The sequence below is a fragment of the Phallusia mammillata genome, chromosome 6 (assembly GCF_965637545.1).
Source record: "Phallusia mammillata chromosome 6, kaPhaMamm4.hap1.1, whole genome shotgun sequence".
Classification (NCBI taxonomy): Eukaryota; Metazoa; Chordata; class Ascidiacea; order Phlebobranchia; family Ascidiidae; genus Phallusia; species Phallusia mammillata.
Window position 1 is genome coordinate 13,755,598 of NC_137257.1, and position 20,823 is coordinate 13,776,420.

The following is a 20,823-nucleotide window of genomic DNA, read 5'->3' on the forward strand; positions in this document are numbered from 1 at the left end:
CTTTTATTTAGCGTAGTTAAACAAAAGGAGGAAATGAATAGTTTTCATGGCTTTGTGAAATCATTTCAAAACGATACCGTGTCAAACACGTCCATAAGACAAAATGTTAAGTGCCAAGGGAGACAGTGAATGCCAGGTAATATTTGAGCTTGTTTCAGGAAATATTATAATTTATTTGCGGCTTGTTCTGTGACAAAAAAGTTAAGTAAAGCAATTTTCGTTGTGGAAAGATTTAGTCAGCCACCAAAAAGCTGTTGCATTGGTTTGTAGATGCCATTTGCTGTAGTAGAGTTTTTGAAGGAAAAAGCATGCGATATTGTACAATCGTCTTGGATTGTTGAAAAGAATACAAACGTAAGTAAAACAGTTTGTATTACAATGCCTTTTGCATCACTTTAGTTCTATTGAAGAGTGCTAATTGTAAAAAAACATGCAACTGTTAACACCCAGAGATTGAATATCCATCAACGTTAAGTAAGTTTTAGGCAACTACCAGCACAAAAGAAAGTGATTTAAACTTGTACTTTAAAAGCTTTTGAGCTCTTTTACAGGCCTAAATGAGCATAACAGAAGTTCAAAGTTAATTTGTACTTAAAAACGACCAAGTTCAGCTTTTTTTCAAGTGTTTGTTTGTTGTTTATTCTGAACTTGCAGTGAACGCCAGAGGAAAAATCAGCAATACTGAGAAGTTGCATGTCAGGGATATCACCATAATGCACTTAGTCCATGAAGCACAATGGTTAGCAGCCTTCTTACACTACCAACATGAGTGAGCCACTGAGTGAAAGCTTGATAGTCTGTCTGGAAATGATTGCAAACTGATAAAGTTCGGTGTTCTGTTTTACACAAAACATTTTAAACATGCCTTGAGCTTATATTTTATGTATCATACAGTTCATGGCTTTGTATTTAATTTTTGATACTGGCTCCACACAATGTTCCAACTGTTCATATTTAATATTTAGATCGGATTGATACAACAACAAGAAACAGAAGTATCTGTAAAATAATAAAAAATAACACAGTATTACCATAGTATAAATCTGTTACAAAATGCAGCTTTAAAAAACAAGTTATCATGCACTCTTGTCATATTATTTTGTTTTCATAATCAAAGCTGTTTGCTAATGGAAAGTTTGTAAGTTTTAAGAATATAACCCCTCATTTACTTACATGCCTGACAAACTATTTATTTATTAGTCATAAAAATATAAAAAATAACATAAGTTCTACAGTGGGAAAGTACATGGCTTTGTCCGTACTGAAAATATGTTAAATCCATCTTTCTGTTAAATATCATGTGAAACAAGCCATCCTAAAGGAAGTTTAAAAATGTACAAATTACCGTACATTACAAGATAACTTCATTTTCTCTCATTTGAGAGTACCACATGTGAATTTTGCCAAATTCATGTCACTTTATTGGGGTAATAAACCACTCTAAGTACATATCTCAACTGAAAAACTTTGTCATAATACCTGAAATGCTTTATTGTAGAAAACCAACCCAGTGACTGTCTTGAAACTTTGACTTACTCGTTTCACATTATAGCCATCTTCTATCGTAGTTTTTGTAGGTTTTACAAAAATACTACAACCATAAGACAAACGTTACATAATTTTTCAGCCAACAATTAAACCCTAACGCCTGACGACCGAATATCTCGTTTTGTACTAGCTTGCAGTCTGCTATCCTGTACATACAATTTCAGCGAAAAACATGCAAAACTTCTATGCACTAAAGCGGAACGGCGTACGAAACTAAATTAAGCTTAACAATGCAAATATTCACGTGACTTGCCGAAGTTTCATCTCATGTTTTTAATACTCTTTGGCCCGACAATACAATGCAGGGTAGATCTTCCATGATTGCTGTATCACTAAAAGACATTGTTCTAGTCAAGCTTCGCCATGCGCCTTGCTTTGGGCTTCACTTGGATAAAACGACTGATATCACAAGTCAAGCTCAATTAATTGTTTATGTTTGCTTTCCAGACACGAAACGCAAAGAAATTGTGGATCACTCTATGTTTTGTCTTCCTATTGGCATAGACACCACCGCACTGAGCATATTTGCGAAAAACTACTTTTCAGAACATGGATTGATGTGGTCGAAATGTAAGACTGTGTCCACTGACGGTGCCAGGCACCGCAAAGCATTAACCCTGTTTACATGGACGCTTGAAACGGATTCGAATCCGTTTCGTCAATCCGCTTCTCTCGTTTTTGCCGCTGAAACGGATTGAATCCGTTTCACGCTCAATCCGCCCCGACTAGGTGGTTTAATCCGTTTCGTGCTTAATCCGCCTTCTTGTTAAGGCGCGTTTGCTGTGTTGTCAGGTTAGTTGGAGGGTAAAAATATGTTATTTGCCAGTTTATTTGCTTTGCATCGGAAAGCATTTTGTAGAAATAGCAGTGGCGGCTCGTGCCTAAAATTACTGGGGGTGCTGCTTCGAGACCGTGTATTGCAATTCCACGGAAAACTGACACCGTAAAACACGTGACTTTGCCACGCAATTTACTATTTTCTGATAGGTGGCGCACGGGATCAATGGCGCGTAAATGGCGTATTATATTGGAACCCGTTTAATTGTGTTTTGTTACTTTCTTGTGACAAAAATATCTAATATAAGTGGCGTATTCCAAGAAAAAAATACCAAACTTTCCAGTTAAAGTCTAATGTGTGGCTTGTTACTTTTGTTTGAAAAAATATTTGTGTTAATGCATTTCAGCTAAAAATGGAAAATTTTGTGTTTCAAAATTGCACTATACAAAGTATAACGATGCGGGAGGGTGGGGTAAAGGTAAATGTGAAATAGCTAATAAAGAATGAAGAAAGTTCAATATGAATAATTTAAAATATTGTGTTTGTTGCAGAGAAAACGGACATTTAAAAAAAGAGAGAAACGGTAAGATTAAGGTTTTATCGTTAAGTAAAATAGTTTTTGTGTAAAGCATAGTTCCAATTGTTTAATAAACATCAATTAATTTTTAGATTCATACCATGTCACAGATATTGTGAGCTGCAAAGGTTAGTGAATTTTGTAAAATAAGTTTTTATTGGAAAGTGTATGTTTTATATTTCTAACCCTACTTTTATTTTAAAGGCTGAAGAGGATTTCCCCAGCAGCTAAGTAAACAAGATATTATCATTTTTCATGCAAACCGTGTAATGTATTATTTGTTTACAGATGGTTGCCCAGGGAAGTGTTTTTTCAAGAAGTAAGGCCTATTTTTTAATTTGTGTCTTTTGTATATACAGCTAATGTGACACTATTGTTTTATTGCAGAACTTAGAACAAATTAATGAAACTGTAAGTTTGTGTTGATGTCTAATTTAATGTTGTAATGTAATGGTACAACTAATGACACTATTGTGTTTTTGTAGAATGTAGAAAAAGAAAATGAAACTGTAAGTTTGTGTTGATGTCTAATTTAATTTAATAATGTAATGGTACAACTAATGACACTATTGTGTTTTTGTAGAATGTAGAAAATGAAACTGTAAGTTTGTGTTGATGTCTAATTTAATTTAATAATGTAATGGTACAACTAATGACACTATTGTGTTTTTGTAGAATGTAGAAAATGAAAATGTAAGTTTGTGTTGATGTCTAATTTAATAATGTAATGGTACAACTAATGACACTATTGTGTTTTTGTAGAATGTAGAACATAAAAATGTAAGTTTGTGTTGATGTCTAATTTAATTTAATAATGTAATGGTACAACTAATGACACTATTGTGTTTTTGTAGAATGTAGAAAATGAAAATGTAAGTTTGTGTTGATGTCTAATTTAATTTAATAATGTAATGGTACAACTAATGACACTATTGTGTTTTTGTAGAATGTAGAACATAAAAATGTAAGTTTGTGCTGATGTCTAATTTAATTTAATAATGTAATGGTACAACTAATGACACTATTGTGTTTTTGTAGAATGCTGAAAAGTAAAAAGATTTGTAAGTATGCATAGTACATGCATCCCATGACAAATGTAGTTTTGTTATCGACCTGTTTTTTGTGTTTCGCAGAAAAAGGAAATACAAGTTTTGGGAGTTGCTTATGGTGTTATTCTTTTAGGTTCATGGGAAAGAATTAACACTTATTAGCACAAAGCTACAGGGTAGTTGATGACAGTTTAGGGCAGGGATAATTAACTTTTTTTGCAATTGCTAATGAAATATTATGAGAATTCCAACCACACCCATGAGGCTCTCATTTGTGGTCGTTGGCATTTTTGTTAACCCAGACGCCTCGCCAGTAGCCCTATGAAACTGGGGGTTTGTAGTACAACCGCACATGTTGAGCGTTCAAGCCTTTAGGTCTTATAACCAGCTTAGGCTATTGGTTAACCACACCTTTTGAGCGTTCAAGACTGCAGCAGACTTCTTGGTTAACCACACCGATAAGGCGTTCAAGCAAAAAAGCTTATTGGTTAACCACACTCAGGCGTTCAAGCAAAAATGCTTATTGGTTAACCACACTCAGGCGTTCAAGCAAAAATGCTTATTGGTTAACCACACTCAGGCGTTCAAGCAAAAATGCTTATTGGTTAACAACACTCAGGGTATCAAGCAAAAACAAATATTAAAAAAATAATGAGCACATAACATTAGTTTTTGCTGTTCTTGGTTAAAACATCTGTACTTTATTCTAATCTTTATTCATAACTAGTTAGCGTAACTGCCCAAAGGATGTGTAATAACTTTTCTACAGCACAAAACACCCTGTTGCAAAATTCGCAACACCTTCACTAACATTTAAAACTTACTTTAAACTTAGTGCTTGCCTTTATAAGTGAAATGAATCATAGCGTTGTAGCAAGAAGCAATTATTTAAAAATAAAATCCATTCTCCTATTTTTAATTTTAGCAAAACGATCAATAACTTTCTCCTTTATTTCCAAATGATAACTAAGAAACTGTTTTTCTATTGTAAGCACTGCAAGTGCATTAAGTCTTTCTGAATTCATTGTGCTTCTTAAAAAAGTTTTTATCCTTTTCAGTGTAGAAAAGCATCGTTCTGCTTCTGAAGTAGTCATGGGAATTGTTAAAAGGATTTTAATTAGTTTTGTAATTTCACTCAAAACATCCTCCAGATTTTTTTCCAAGACAAATTTCAAAAGCTCAAGTAACTTGCAATATTCATGAATGTCAGATCTACTGTAGAACACTTTTAGTTCAGTTTCCAGCTTTTCTTTGTCCACAAAAGGATATGCATGAGTGGTCACTGCTATCTCATCTGTAGGAAGTTCAATCTTAAAACTAGTGAAACATTTCCTGTCAAACAATTTGGCAGCTACCAGGTGTTTAGTGGAAGAGTATCTGTCCATTATATCAACACATATACAGTCACACACCTCCTTGGCTTCTGCCTTGAGTGTTGTTGAAGAACTTTCACAGTAATTTGAATTTCTTATTTCAGAAATAGCATACTTAAAATTAGTTATGTATTCATTGACCTTGAACACTTCAATTTTCCGAGATTGCATTTGGTTGTAAATAATTTCGACATGAGGCATAATCTGATAAAAAAGCTCTAACCAAAACTTGAAATTATCATCAGTCAAGTATTTCAAAATTCCTGTCGCTTCTGCAATCGTTTGATCTGCCTTTGATGTTTCCTGAATTTCAGTAAGGCATTTTTTTAATGGTGGCAAATTTTCATAAACTCTTATTATGGTCCGAATATTGAAGTTCCACCTTGTAGGAGATGGACGAGGAATCCTGACATCCATATGTTTCTTGAGAATAGAAACACGTTGTGGTGATCTTAAGAAAAATGTTGGAATGGCCAAAACATTAGAAAAGAATATTCTTGCATTTCGACTAATACTTGCTGCATTTTTCATAATTAAATTGAGTTGATGTGCATAACAGTGGATGAAATGCGCATTACCATACACTGCTTTTATTTTTGCTTGAACTCCAGCTTTTTTGCCCCTCATCACATTTGCACCATCAAAAGTCTGTGCTATTAATTTTTGTTGGTTTCCTTGAAGTATTATGTTCAATTGTTCTAAAATACATTTTGATATGCCATCAGCTGTTTGATTTTCTGGAGTAAAAAAACCCCAAAAGCGCTCATATATTTTTCCATCCAATAAGTACCGAAGCACAATGACCGTTTGTGTAATTTCCGAAACATCTGTAGTGTCATCAGCCATGACGGCAACAAAAGAAGATCTTTTGATTTCTGCCCTTATCTCATCACGGTAAATTTGTAGAAGGCAGTCAAGTATTTCATTTTGAATTGTCTTTGAAACACCTTTGAAAACTGTACTTGTTTCTAAGTGTTTCTTTAAATCTGGATCTAACTTAGATGCAAAATTGACTAAACCCTTGAACACCCCTGGGTTAACTGCATCATCTTTTTCATCATGTCCACGTAAGGGGGTTTCAAAATTTCCACAGAATAAAATGCAGTCTAGTATTTTAGACAAAATTTCACGATTCTTTTGTACCTGTTTGTTGTGTTCATCAATTGAAAGTCTATAAGCCTTGCTAAGAGTTTTGCTAATATCAACAGTACCCAGTAGGGAAAGTGAAACTGCATTGTCCACATGCTTCTTTGATTTCTCATGTCTTTCTGCTTTTTCATTTATTCTGCCTATATTTCTAAAACCTTCCTTTGTCCAGCATGTTTCATTGTCTCCAAACAGCAAACATGGAAAACAGAACAGTGCATTTTTAACTTCACAGCCACAAAGCCATTTTTTTTTTTGGTACCATTCACAATTAAAACTGCGTATGTATTTCTTTTGATTGCTTATTCCTGATTGACATACTGGAATAGCAGGTGTTGGACGCCCTTTTTTCTTTATGCTAACTTTTTCAGCCGATGATAGTTGTGAAAACTTGAGCTGCTGAAGCTCACTTACAGTCACACAACCCGAATCTTGAAAAGCCATGGTTTGTTCAAATTCATAAATAACTATAAAACGTGATCAAATACAATAGCTGGAAGAATAATTTATAACTGTAGGCCTTGTCTAAGAATGCTAACCTGAGACTCGCTACACGGGTTTGACTTTGGAGCTCACTGACGCGAAGCAGACAGCACAACTAGCGCTACGTCACGCGAGGGGCTGCGCGAGCCACAGCCCCCTCTCGCCTATTTCGCCCGGCATGTAGCTTTTCCAAGTGCGCATGCGCACAACTGAAAACGTCATGAAACGTCACGAAACTGGAGCTGCAGCTCCGCCATAGATAACTTATTATTATTTTTATTTTAAAAAAAATTTTTGAATAATACAAAATTTTTTTTTTTAATAAAATGCCGATTAATGCCATAAAAATTATTATTATTATTATACACTGATCAAAAATAAAAACTATATTTAAAGATTGATTTCTATAACAACTTGGAATAGGAATGTCAAGGAAAAATTCTGGGGGTGCTGCAGCTCCGCAGCCCCCTCGCACGAGCCGCCCCTGAGAAATAGACTAGGGTGTAAACTGCCGATCAGGCGAAATGTGCAACGGGAAAGTATAGTCGGCTTGTTGTCAGGCCCATTGCTGGCAGGTTGACCAACTAGAAAAAATGTTAATTTGCCTATCTGTTCAGCTTCAGTTTATGTGCTTAATATATGGTGGTGACAATTGATGTTAGCAGATTTAGAAACCCCTCTGCAAATTCTGTGGTCAGTATTATATACATGACATACAAATGCCTAACAAATGGTAGAGTATGACATGTAAGTGTAGTCTTGTTCCAAAACATACATCTTTCAAGAAAAATAGTTACAAGGATTACTAAATGTTTTACCTCAATGCTGGTTTTGCTATATAGAAAACATGTTTCTGTTAAGTGTAAAATTATTTAAACCCAGTTTTGCAGAAATGCAACAACAGCATAAAAATAAGTGGACATTTTTTGATGATATTAAGAAACTATATTCAGATTGATTTCAATGCAAGTGACTGAAGCGAGTATGAACAGTAGATGCATGTCATAACTATTTCATCACACAACACCACAAACCATATGTAAATGTGATTTATAAATGTAAAGCCATTCTGTCATAACTGTAACAAAATCTATACAATGTGATAAAATTGTGTGGCTATTTTGTAATGTAAGGCAGCACCCAATAGCATGTACTGTTGGTTTTAACTTCATTCCACATTCACATGTTATGTTTTGTAGGACGAACTCCTACATAAAAACATGTGTTTTTTTTGTAATGATACTAAGGCACCACCCAATGCTACATACTGTTAAATGTATTAACAATCACATGTTAAGTTTTATTTTGTGGGACTAACACCTACATAATAACATATGGCTATTTTGTAATGGTACTAAGGCACTGTATTCACATGTTATTTTTTTGTAGGACAAACATCAACACAAGAACATGATGCATTTTCGGATTTATTTGGGAACGAAAATGAACAGGGCACAAGCAGAAAGGCAATGGTGGAGTCCATAAAAAGACAATTGTGGAAAGATACAGCAACTAAATGAAAAATATCATATCAGTATTCACACAACAGAACACCAAACACACAAAACAGTGATAAAATGATAACTGATGTGAAGCCTGTATTTCAATGAGTATTTTAAATTACACCATGGTGCTGTAAATGTATTTATGTTGTTGTGTCCTTCCGCTTTTTGACCAGTACTCATTGGTGTAGGTTCATATATATATGTCTTTGTCAAATGTGTAAAAAGTAAAATTTATGACAGACTTCATCAAACATAGAAGCAAGGATATTGAGATTTTTAAACAATTAAGCACTTCTTTAAGGTCTGTTGTACATTATGACATAGCATTACCATCATCCTCTTGATAGTGTCAAAAGATTCACAACCAAAAATACATGTTTTACTTGCTGAATGAATGAAACCAAAAATGTACCTGAATAAATAGTATTTTATACAGTGGTGTTGCAACTTTGCTTTACCTTTTTGTGACCTGGGTTAATACATGTTTTGTTTCAATACAATTATCAAGTAATATTTGTAGTGATTTAAAAAGCAGTTAGAAAAACCAACAAAGCTAACTTTACTGACACCTACAATGACTTCTGCAGGAAGTGTTCAGTTAGTAATCAGTCTCAAACATAATGTAATGGCTATTTTCCCAACCTTGTTTAATGCCATTATGCTTCATATCCAACAAACTTGCTGAAAACAGATTCACAGTGAACTACTCAGAACTATACTTTATAGCTAGAGGAAAGCCCAGCAACTTCTGAAACCAATACAATTTAGAAAAGAAACAGTTGTTGGCATTTTAGTTGACAAATACAATACATAAAGACAGCTTTTCGCACCAACAGCTTGATTTTTTTCTGAAAAAATGATCTAAATAACATTTCTTGTCTTATTGTAAACAAAGGTGCATAATTGCCATATGGCTGCGATTTACAATTAAACAACGACTTTTTAACCAACAAAGCAAAAAAAAATACTATTTTTGGGGTAAGTTCACCGTACAAGGCGAAGCGGATCGAGCCTTGCGCATGTAAATAGGACGCTGCAATGGATCAAATCTCAAGCCGGCTTGAGGCTTAATCCGATCCGTTTGCAGACGACGCATGTAAACAGGGTTATCGATAGCCAAAAAACACGTCAATGAAGAAATAAACTGCCAACTCGCTGACGTGATTTGTGACGTCATTAAAATTGTAACTGAAATACTGAAAAGCTCAAAGTCAAATCGTGCGTTTCATGAACTTGTCAAAGAAATGGGAAATGGTGAGCGTCTTGCTTATCACTCCGAAGTAAGGTGGCTCTCTCGCGAAAAAGTAATGGAGAAGGTTTGGAAATTGCAAGTTGAACTTGTTGTGTGGTTTAATGACCGAGATGATCATAAAGCTCATTTGATTCAAGACTTATTCTGGCTTGTCCGGCTAGCTTATCTTGTTGACATATTCGGTATACTTAATGAGTTCAACGCCAGTCTAACAGGAAAGGGAATTTATATATTTAAAGCAAAGTCAAAAATCACTTCATCCAAGCGAAAAATTCAAATTTTGAAAGAAGAAATCTGCAGTAATAGTCTTAAAAGTTTGAAGACGCTACAGACCTTCATGTCTACATGTAAAAGGGGGAAAAAACAAAACACAAGTTGGAGCAGCGTATCATGAAGGTGGCGAGCTCTCATGTGCCCACTCTTTGATAGTTGTTAAGTTTATTTTCCAAGCCATCAGACAGAAGCATTAAAAACGAAGCTGTGGGTTTTTAACCCCTTCGGTGAACAGAAGCATCCGGGACCTCAGCAAGCCAGCAAGCATTTTTTTAATCGCGGAAAACACGCTGCATTTTGAAATTTTTGCAAAATAAAAACGGCGGATGGTTCTCAACAAGGTTGAAAAGCACTGCTATAAACCACGAAAATTTACTGTCCAAAATGCAACGTTTATTTGGCACACGTGGTGTAGCTTTGAATTTATTTGAGTCATATTTAACCAACCGGTACCAATACACATGTATCAATGGAATTAGGTCTCTAAACCCGTCACCTGCGGAATTCCACAAGGCTCAACGCTTGGTCCCCTCGCGAGCAACCTGTAAACAACACTGTTCGCAGATGACTCTAATATCACCATGACTGACAGGAGTTAAGCAATCTGCAAATCAAAATAAACCAAGAATTAAAAAAAATAGTTCAATGGTTAAGAGTAAATAAACTGACCCTAAACCAGGGTCGGGCAACCTTTTTGGTACGAGGGCCAGTTAGGAAAATGTAATGCTGACAGGAGGGCTGCACATATAATTAACACTAATTCATATTTTCAGCTTTTACTAGACAATCACATGTACAAGCGGATATTAAACATCATTGCAGATACACATTAGGAGCCTATGGTCTGCATCGCACTTTAAACAGGAAACTTATTGGGAAAAATAGGCCCGCGGGCCGCACGTTGCCCACCCCTGCCCTAAACAATAGCAAAACATCGAACATTCTTGTGACAAAACAGCCACAAAATGATAACTTCTCGCTTCATCTTGGCAACAACACTATATCTAGTCAACCAAAAATAAAATATCTAGGTGTTATTATGGATGACAAATTAAATTGGTCCGGACACATACCTGAACTTGCTAAATATTCTGGTCTGTATAAAATGTATAAACTAAGAAAATATGTTGATTTAAAAACCCTTAACATTTTATATCATAGCCTTGTGTACTCAAAACTGCAATATGCCATCAGCTGCTGGGGGAGTGGGAATGCACCTGAACTTCACCAATCAAAAGTGCTGCAAAATAATATCCTGCGAATTATAACCTATAACAAAAGAAACTGCCACATGACACCTATCTACAGAAAACTAAAAACTTTTAAACTTACCGATATCAACAAACTTCAAACAGCACAAATTCCACCACGATAAACTCCCCTCAACATTCGATGAGTTTTTCACCAAAATTTCACAGGTTCATTCCCACACTCCACGAGACACATATTCAGTGTCGTTGTTACATGTTCCCGTCGTCTTCCTGATATGTTCCAACAGCCTGACCATAAGATAGGCTGTTGCGTAAACCGGGTGTTTCGAAATAGTTGTGCAATTCATAGCAGTGCTGCATATCTTTGCAAGCGTTTAACTTAAAACAAACTGATAACTGATGTGAGTAAAAGAAGGTACAGTTCTGGAATGATCGAACGAAAAACGAGTATCAGTTTAAAAGCAAATGTTTATTGTTGATCTTGCTCTTTTCCATCGTATCCTTTCCTTGAGATAAATGAGACTTGATGTGTGTTACGTAACCAGAATAAAAGACAAGAACTAAATTGATCTTTTGTGGATCATGTCGGCTCTATGCAGCAAGCGCTAAGAATCGTAATAATGAACTTACTCGCTACTGCAGACGACCGAGACGAGCCACGAGAAGCAGAAGAAACAATAAGCTTCCCAGTGAAGAATAACATAGCCCAAGAAGCTCAGCTGACGCGGGAGAACATTTCCAAACCAATAGTCACTCCAGGGCCGTGTTATTCATTGCGGGAACTGCGCACGCATCCAGTTCCGCAAGAATATTAGGTAAAGATTTTAAAAATCAAAAATAATCATTTATATGTTGGAATCTTGCCGCTATACCATTTTGTCGGATGGTGTTTTTAAACTTGTTGAAAGTATATTTGCCCACTTTGTTCCCACAATACTGTGTATGTGTGATTACAAGTACAATTAACAATGCCATACTGTTTTGTTTGAAACGGCCTGATCCGGAATGTACAAAATTAATTGTGCATTTAGCTGTCATATTTTCCTTCTATGTGTTTAAAGAAAATGTATTTTTTGTTTCTGTGCCGTATACTTCATAAATATGTCCATTGTCGCAAAAAAAAAGAAAAGCCAACCTTTTTGCCTGCGTTTACAAAGACTGTTTCTTGACCCTGGCGTGCTTCACCTCTTGCAAAACACGTGAGTGTAATCAGCGCTTTTTTCTGTTGGCAGTTCGGTAGCGCTTTACACTTCACTTTTGACGTGGTCTGTATAGTTGTGCAAGGTTGTAGGACGAAATCTAAATGTAGAATTTAGGATTCGATAGTGTAGCTTACGTTTTATGTGATTATCTAATCGTGATTGAACCCTGCATGTATGGTGTGTAACAAACAATAAAACAATTCAAAACAGTCTGAATTTCATAATACCTTATAGTCACGTGTGACTTGAGTCTCTTTTCCTTGATCCCGGACATATCAGCACGAAATTCTGTCCCGGGATAAAAAATTGATCGCTTTTTAAGTTGTACTCTTCAACCAGAGGTGCGACACCCACAGGGTTGCTTATAACACTTCCAACGGGAATGATATCAGTGTTAGAACCCACGTTATAGCTTTTCAGTTTGTCAAATTCGCGTTATAGCTCTCCAGTAAAAGCTGGCAATTTGTGTGTTTTATCGATACCCGCTGTGCTATTTTGAATGCAAAATGACGTACATGAAGCCAACACAGAGGCTCTATATAGCGTAACAATGGGTTGGACAATTTGTGTTTATTCGGACTTTGCTACTGATCAGCGAGGTGTTGTATAATAAATTTCGTTTCCTTCATTGCAACTCCCGTAGCCCTCGTCAGACGATGACCGAATCTTTGACTTGGTAATATTTCAAAAAAGGCGAGACTTATGAGGCGTCCATATGCAATAAATGTAGTGCAAAAATAACATGCGACAAGCGGGCTTACAAGGCACTTGAACAACAAGACCAACTAACACAAAGCGCTCAGCAACCTGATGATGAAGCATCTTTCAGCAACAAACATAAAATGGTTAAGCAAACATTGTCTTGTTTTGTTAAAAAGGTAACTTGTGCAGAAATTGTTACAAAGCACTGTAGACTAGGGTTGCCATATTTTATGATACACAATCCCTGACAAAATATATCTCAGTTGCGTTAACCCAGTGGTTCTCAATTTTTTTCGTTATTTTCTCTGAACGGTCTCTTTGGGCTTGCGGAAAATTGATTGCAGGATTTTGGCTAGTTATGTAAAATTCTTCATAACATTGATCCAAATCTGACATTACAGACAAGACAAAAACATTACCATTGTGCGCGAACAATTGCATTTTTTTTTGCCAATGGAGATGGTTGATTCTCAATTTCACTTTGATTTATTAAGTTTATTTAGTTGCCCAAACTGACGCTAAATTAGAACATAGAATTACTTCTAGCTTTTTGCGGTCCCCGTAAAAGTGCCTCACGGAGACCTTAAGGACCGCGTACCCCAGTTTGGGAACCGCTGTCGTAGATGAACGTTTTAGGTTTTAAATGTTCAGTCATAATTTATGCTCATTTGTGCATAGTTATTTGATACCGCAAGTATGTGTCATAGGAAAAAAAACGGTGCTTTGCACTTTGCTTAGCGGTGACGTAGAGCTTTCGATGCGCAGGTACCATCGCCTTCTTAAGAAAAAAAAAAACATACCCCAGTTTGAGAACCGTTGGGTTTTTGCGACCCAATTACTTCTATTGCGGAATAAATTTATAATATTCGGAAGTTACATCGACACGAGAAAACGTTAGATACGATACTCTGATCCTTGTTAATTAACTTTCTGCGTAGGCTTCTGTTTAGTTAAGTTTATTAGGCTAAGCTTACTACTCTCACTATCCTTGAAATAATAAGCACATATATCACGGGTCGCCAACCTTTGTCACTCTAAAAACTATTCAGATCAATTTTAAATTGTCACAGAAAAAAAAACACTGGGAGCCGCCCTTATAAAGACCTTTTAAATTTGAAATAAATTGCCACTGTAAAAACGTTTTCATATCTTACGACATTCGACTTTTGGTTGTTAGTTAATTCCTTGCATATTAGGTACACAGATAAAGCAAATGAAACCACCCACGTTCCCACGTAGCATCGAACGCTGTGTTTTCTTGAGACGCGGATTTTTATTTCTGTGTTTAACGAGTATTGTTTGTCAGACAACTAGTAACAAACAGGTATTGTTGCGCGCGCACACACTGCAAAACGAAACAGTAACCATGTGCGTTAACCTGCGCGCCGCCAGTTTACCTCTTTACGTTTCATGGTTCAGGCGCGATTGTAGCTAACTACTAGAAATTTTCTCCGTTGGTACATTAATTTCATAGTATATGTATATTTTTTTCTTAAATTCCGGACTTTTAGGTACATTTTAACATTTCTCCCTGACGCAGATTTAAACACTAAATTCCCGGACATGTCAGGGAAAATCCGGACGTATGGCAACCCTACAGTGTAGACGGTATCTCTACAAATACAATTACGAAGAGTAAATGCATTAGGAAATGCTTTGCAGATAAAGGCCATCGCTTACCGAAAAATCCATCGCAAGTCATGGATTTAAAGAAATAAAGAAGAAAGTTTGCTTGCTAATTTGCACCTAGCTTCCGTATCAAGATTCAGCTTATCGCTAGATGAGTATACATTACTAAATAATCGGCGGTATTTAAATATCAATTTACACATTACTTGCAGATCTTTCTGTAATTGCTGCTGCTGAAATAGTTAAGAGAAAATTAGAAGAATTTAATGTGTCTTCAATAAAACATGTGGTGGATTGCGTAACTAATGGTGCGGCTGTGTTGATCAAGTTTGGAAAAAATATTCCTTATGAACACCCATTGTATTATGTACATGGGCAGTATGCTATGTGTTGTATGGCAAGAATGCGAGAGTGAACTTTATTACATCAGAAGAATTGCAAAGTGTAGAGATCAAAGCCAAGAAGAGAAACTTGAAAATGAAGATTTCAGTACTGCTGTTGATATTTCTAATGAGTGTTACATGATGATGAAATTATTGTGTCTATGGTAATTTTACAAAGCAAGAAATATTTTGAGTCATTTTCACAAATCTCCTTTAAAGAATCTTATTTTGCAGTAGCCTTTTGTCAATGTTGGAGAGAATTTTGAAAAGAAAAATCTTTAATATCAAATGCTCTGATTGACTGCAATCAAGATTTGAGAACATTTGCTTGAAGTTAATAAAATTCGTCAGCTCTCGAAAGCCTATCATTGTGAGGATTCAGCAAAGAAGAAAGGACAATCTAGTAGGATTGATGCATTCTCTAAAGAGTGGAAAGATGTGCAAAAGGCAGGATAAAAGTAGCTTGTCACTTCTCCCCGAGAAGACTACCCTAATAACGTTGGCAAAGAAAATGCTTTCTCGACTATCTTGCACACTTGCCGATGAAGCAGAGTTAACTTCAAGTGCAGAAGAAGATTAGAAAATACATTCATCTTGGAGGAGCCTCGCCGAGAAACTCGAATCCGCAATTAAGTCAGCTCTGCTGTGAATCACCTTCAACATGAATTTGAAATGTTTGAGGTAACTGGGGTAAGGACAAAAAATATTTGTTTTCTAACTGCGGTTTTTTATACACTACCACCAACATCCAAGTCAGAAAGGTCGTTTTCGGTATGTGCTTCGTTAAAGTTCATTACATATTCTTCAGATTTCATGTAGTCTTTTGTTTGATTTACATTAATGTTGGATCAGCTGTAATTTAGAGACTTGTAGATGTTATTCCCACTTCTCAACAATGTAAAATGCCAAGACGGCCGAGTGGTTATAGCGCCATCGACTTGTGCCACAAGGTTGTGGGTTCTCATCCTATTTCGGTAGCTTTGTTTCTCTTAGCAAAATACTTAAGCGGCATTTCCCCACCAAACCTGATGATGGGCTGAATTCCCCAACCACCTAAATCGAAAACTGATTTCAATTTAAGATAATATTTCTAGATTAAGATTTTGCCAAAAAAAGTCAATTATCTTTGGAATTTGGAATATTTATTATTGTACACAATACTTTAAGTTCCTAAGCGCTACAAATAAGAACAATAAAACGATCAATTGAAAATTAAACAAACACAAGTAACACCCCAAAGCGAATATTGAAAGCCTCATAATGAAATAGCAATAATCGGGGTCAACGTTAAATAAAACAAACAACTATCACAAGCGGTTCTGGTGGTGTGTGAACCGCATTCGCACGGGGAGGTGTTTTAGATTGCATGTAACCGTTTGCTAGCTAGAGTTTGCACTCGATGTTGAAAAGGAGAGCAATTAGTTTGATGAATGCCACCACCTCCTCCTCAGCACTTAGTTGCGAGTTAGATAAACGAGTTACTTACTGAGCTCAGGGTTTCTGATGGTCGGCTCGCTGTTGGTAAATTTACTTTCCCGTCCTCCGCGGGCGTCTACAGGACTCTGTTCCCTGATTCGTTATCTTGGTGCGAACCTCAGGATTCTGGAGGCTTCGGAGGCAAGGTGCTAGTGGTCTGTGACGGAGGCGTAGCCCGTTGCATATCGGTCGATCTGGCGGGGTTGGCAGAGGCTCGAGTACGTAAATGTAATACATCATTGAAAAAAAAACATCCAGAAGTAAACCAGGAGCTATTTTATTATGACAGCTTTTTAAAAAAGGAAAAACTGGAAGCTACAGAAACCTTATTGGATTTATTTGCTACTTGCGTGGCAAAGAAATATATGACATGAAAAGTCACATGACTCGAATACATCCTGAAGTATGCTTCGGCTAAATGTAGAACAACGTTTCATACCAAAAATGTTAGAACTTGATGACATCGACATGCTACAAAGAGAGATGTAGAATATAGGCTATTACATATTGCAGATAAATCATGTTAGAACTTTGTAATATTTCCTGTCGCAGTAAATTAGGATGTGACTTTGCGATTTGGTGTTTACATGCTTTACCTCTGTACGTTTTGTCCTGTCCTGTGCTGTGATTTGAAGCTGCGTTTTGCAGGGCAAGAGCTCATGTGTACAATTTAACGCTTTTATCATGAGTATATAAAACCACACTAGATCAAACCCACTTTTTTTTATTGCACCGGAATGTGCCTTCCTGATGCCGAAGATAGTGCGTCGCTAATGGATGAGATTTTCTTTCGGTGGCGTGAGTGGCAAGGGAGTTAGCAACGTGTGTAATTATTTACTCGTTGAGCCGTTATTACAGGATTCGTGTTGTTTATGTGAGCAGATGTGGTATACGGTTTAGACCTGCCGAGTTATTCCGTGAGAAATTGGCGAGCACGACAACACGCCCTGTCGCCACAACCCCTGGTTTGGTTTGTTTTTGTGAGTGTTTTATATTTTAAACGACGTTTTTATTGTTGTGAGGAATTCTTGACGTTATGGCGGAGACTTGTGTTTGCATGAATTTCTCCAGGTGCTGGCGACCCACTGTCGTAAAGTTGAAGCTCCGGCAGAAGATAAAATCAATTCGCGGTGTCAGAGGAACAGTGGCCTATTTTAGACGGACGTCGCTTAACCAAAGTTAATTCTGGCCGTTGCAGACGGGCAATGCAGGTAAATCGCTTCTCCAAAAGAGAATGAAAGCGATCGGAGAATGAGGCACATCATGTCAAAGAAACTGTTCGAAGAGTCGGAGCCGGGTGCTTTTTTGCGGTGTTTTTGTAGAATGTGTCTTCAAAATGTTTGGATTTTGAAGCATTGTGTGGAAAAAGGGTTAGAGACGTTTGTCACACCCCGTCAACAAGCGATAACTGGCTGTTGGCCTTTGCGAATTTACGAAGAATCTTCATTGTCAATAAAGAAAAATTACAGCTTAATTCAATACCCAAACGGATGTCTTTCGACCGTCGACGGATTGACATCGCTTACCCCGACCAACCGGAGTACTGCCCCCGATGCCGGGAAATGGGCCATGGCATCGAATCTCATTTTCAACAACCCCAAGCATCGCCCCCACATCGAGCTCACCCAAAACCCAAACATCATCCAACCAACCTTTGGACCGGCCCCACCCAGACCATGGAAAAAACCCAGCCCTCATTGACGCACCACAAACAGAAAAAAAAGAGGCAGGAGGATATAACGCGAACCAGGATCTTAGTCTAATAGGAAACACCGTCGAAATAGATCAGGGTGGGCAACCTTTTTCACTGTGATTCTATTTGCACAAGGTAAGCATCAGGATCGCACCTGTGCCCCTTGCTGACTCGAGGCAAACAGCTAAGCAAGCCAATAGGTTTGAAAGCGGATCTTGCCCGAGGCTAGAAGACAACCTAGGTTGGCTCCCCACAAACAAAAGTTGGCTCCGATTCGGTTCCCACCTCCCCTTCCGCTTACCTGTACCCCACTCCTTCACCTACCTCCCCTTCCGCAGTTGCCCGTTGGGCCCTTGTCAGGGCCACCAACACTAGGGGCTTTGAGAGAATAGCTGCTCCCCCTTACCCACCTTCCCTGCGTGCGCACCACAAAGGGAAGCCCTTCCTCAAAAACCTACCTCACCGACTTGCGCACCCTAGTGGACGTAAGCCGATTTTCCCCCACCTCCTCCCTCGCTGGCCATCTGCAGGAGGGAGTTCCACCAACCCGACTGAACTAGACCCATTGCTCCCGGCCCTTCTCAGGGCCCCTGCTGGGACAAGGGCTAGCCAGTTATTGTACCGACCTAACGTTTCAATCGTTACGGTCCGGTGACTTTCGACCTTCTACGTCATAGGTCGAACAAGTTTCGACTGTGACGTCATGTCGGCTCCAACTACTTCCACGCCGTGGAATAAAGTTGTAAACCGCGGCCTTTCACGCCAGGCCCCGCCGCCCGTCTTTAACCGGGACACCGAGGTGCTGGCAAAGCTGCCGCATAAACGTTCGAGACATTACATCTACGAGATGCTCGCAAAAGTCCAGTTTCCTATTAAGGACCTGGAGGGCATTGTTGAACGCAGAGGCGGACTAACAGATTTTACCTGCCGCACACGAGAAATCGCGACCAAGCTGGTCGAGAAGCTTAAACCGCTGAGCGCGGTCGAATTCGTAAGGCTCCATGACCAGGAGTACACGAGAGTGGTCATGAAGGAGATTCCTCCGCGATTCTCCGTAGAAGAGATACGGCGTTATCTCTTGGCGAGACATGGCTCCATTAAGAAATCGGAGAAACTCAAGGACCGGTGGGGTCTTCAGGACGGACAGAGATCTTTCGATGTCAAAACCGTTGACCTGAAGGCAAGACCCATAGGTCCAAAGGTACGCATCGGAGGCTTGGTATTCCAGGTGGAATACACCAACCAACCACCGCAATGCTATGTGTGCCGCCAGTTCGGCCACATGCGTAATACGTGTGAAATGTTCAAGTCGCAAGACGAGAACTTTCCTGTGCTGTTGAGCACAGAGGAGCAGGCAACATGCTCAGAAGGCGGTACCAAGGGTACGCCCGTCTCGGCTCAGAAGGCTCCAGAGGACGACACCATCGGTGCGTCAGTCATAAGTTCGCCGGATATGGAAGTCGATATTCCGGCATCGACTGCACCAGCATCGTCGAAACCTGAGGGCGGCACCTCGGGTGCCCCCGACACTCATCCGCGGGATCCAGAGGGAGGCACCTCGGGTGCCCCCGACCAGGGAACACTTCAGTATCCGGAGGGCGGCACCTCGGGTGCCCCCGACAAAGGAACCCTTCAGTATCCGGAGGGCGGCACCTTGGGTGCCCCCGATAATGGGAACCTTCAGTATCCAGAGGGCCTCACCTCGGGTGAGCCCGCCACTTCACGCGGAGTTCCAGAGGGTCTCACCTCGGGTGAGCCCGCCACATCTGCCGACGTTCCAGAGGGCCTCACCTCGGGTGAGCCCGACACTTCTCGCAGGCTCGGAAACTATCCATCCTTGGAAGAACGCGCTCGAAAAGCAGGATGTTCCCCCGAGGAGCAACACCAAGTCAGAATAAAGCAGGCTATAAAGAATTCAGGAAAACATCGACTCTCTTCATCCTCTTCGTCGGAGAAGAGTGTTAAACGCCAATTTACACTCGAACCAGGTCAGTCAAGTTTCTTCTGTACCTGCGGTCAAGAAACGATATTCCATCCCGGAAAGGTTGAAGCCTTTTGTGTTGGATGCGCCGGATATATCCGGCGCTGTAGCGGATGCAACGCCATCAACTCTCTAAACGAGAGTTTTTGTGTATCGTGTAATAAGTGCGGTGCAGATGTCACACCCAATGACCCTATGTTCCCTAATATAACAATGTAGGGTCGTTAAACCTATTCTTCTTGTTTGTTAGCGGTAAATAGAGTGTGTTTTCTCCGCCATCTTTTTGAAAACCCCTGCATCATTTGATGCGTTTTTTTGAGTGTTTTTTCTAGATGTTTTATCATCACCGACCACGTTGGGTTTCGTTGCTATTAAAGCAGAGCCCCAACGCAACCAGGTATCGGTCTAACCTTCGTGTTAATGCCCCTAGAATGTCCGTTTGTAAAAACCCTAGTGGTAGTTTTATTGTCGTGCTTACATTTACAATAACCGCATTTTTGTTGTCTCGCCTCTGATTGGTCAACGCGGTGACCAATCACACACGTTTCAACAGCCCTATGCT

General features: G+C 38.7%; 1 protein-coding gene and 1 long non-coding RNA gene across 2 annotated transcripts; both read left to right on the forward strand.

Moving 5' to 3' along the window:
- The first annotated feature begins 4,497 nt into the window (after positions 1 to 4,497).
- On the forward strand, positions 4,498 to 6,698 carry LOC145234711 (uncharacterized). The gene is made up of 2 exons (XR_013861322.1): positions 4,498 to 5,638; positions 5,715 to 6,698. It is a non-coding gene; the product is annotated as an uncharacterized LOC145234711 (long non-coding RNA).
- A 12,122-nt stretch (positions 6,699 to 18,820) lies between these two features.
- Positions 18,821 to 20,480, forward strand: LOC145234303 (uncharacterized). Its single transcript, XM_080099043.1, has one exon. The coding sequence runs from the start codon at positions 18,984 to 18,986 to the stop codon at positions 20,478 to 20,480; it is 1,497 nt and encodes a 498-aa protein (XP_079955169.1). The 5' UTR covers positions 18,821 to 18,983.
- The last annotated feature ends 343 nt before the right edge of the window (positions 20,481 to 20,823 follow it).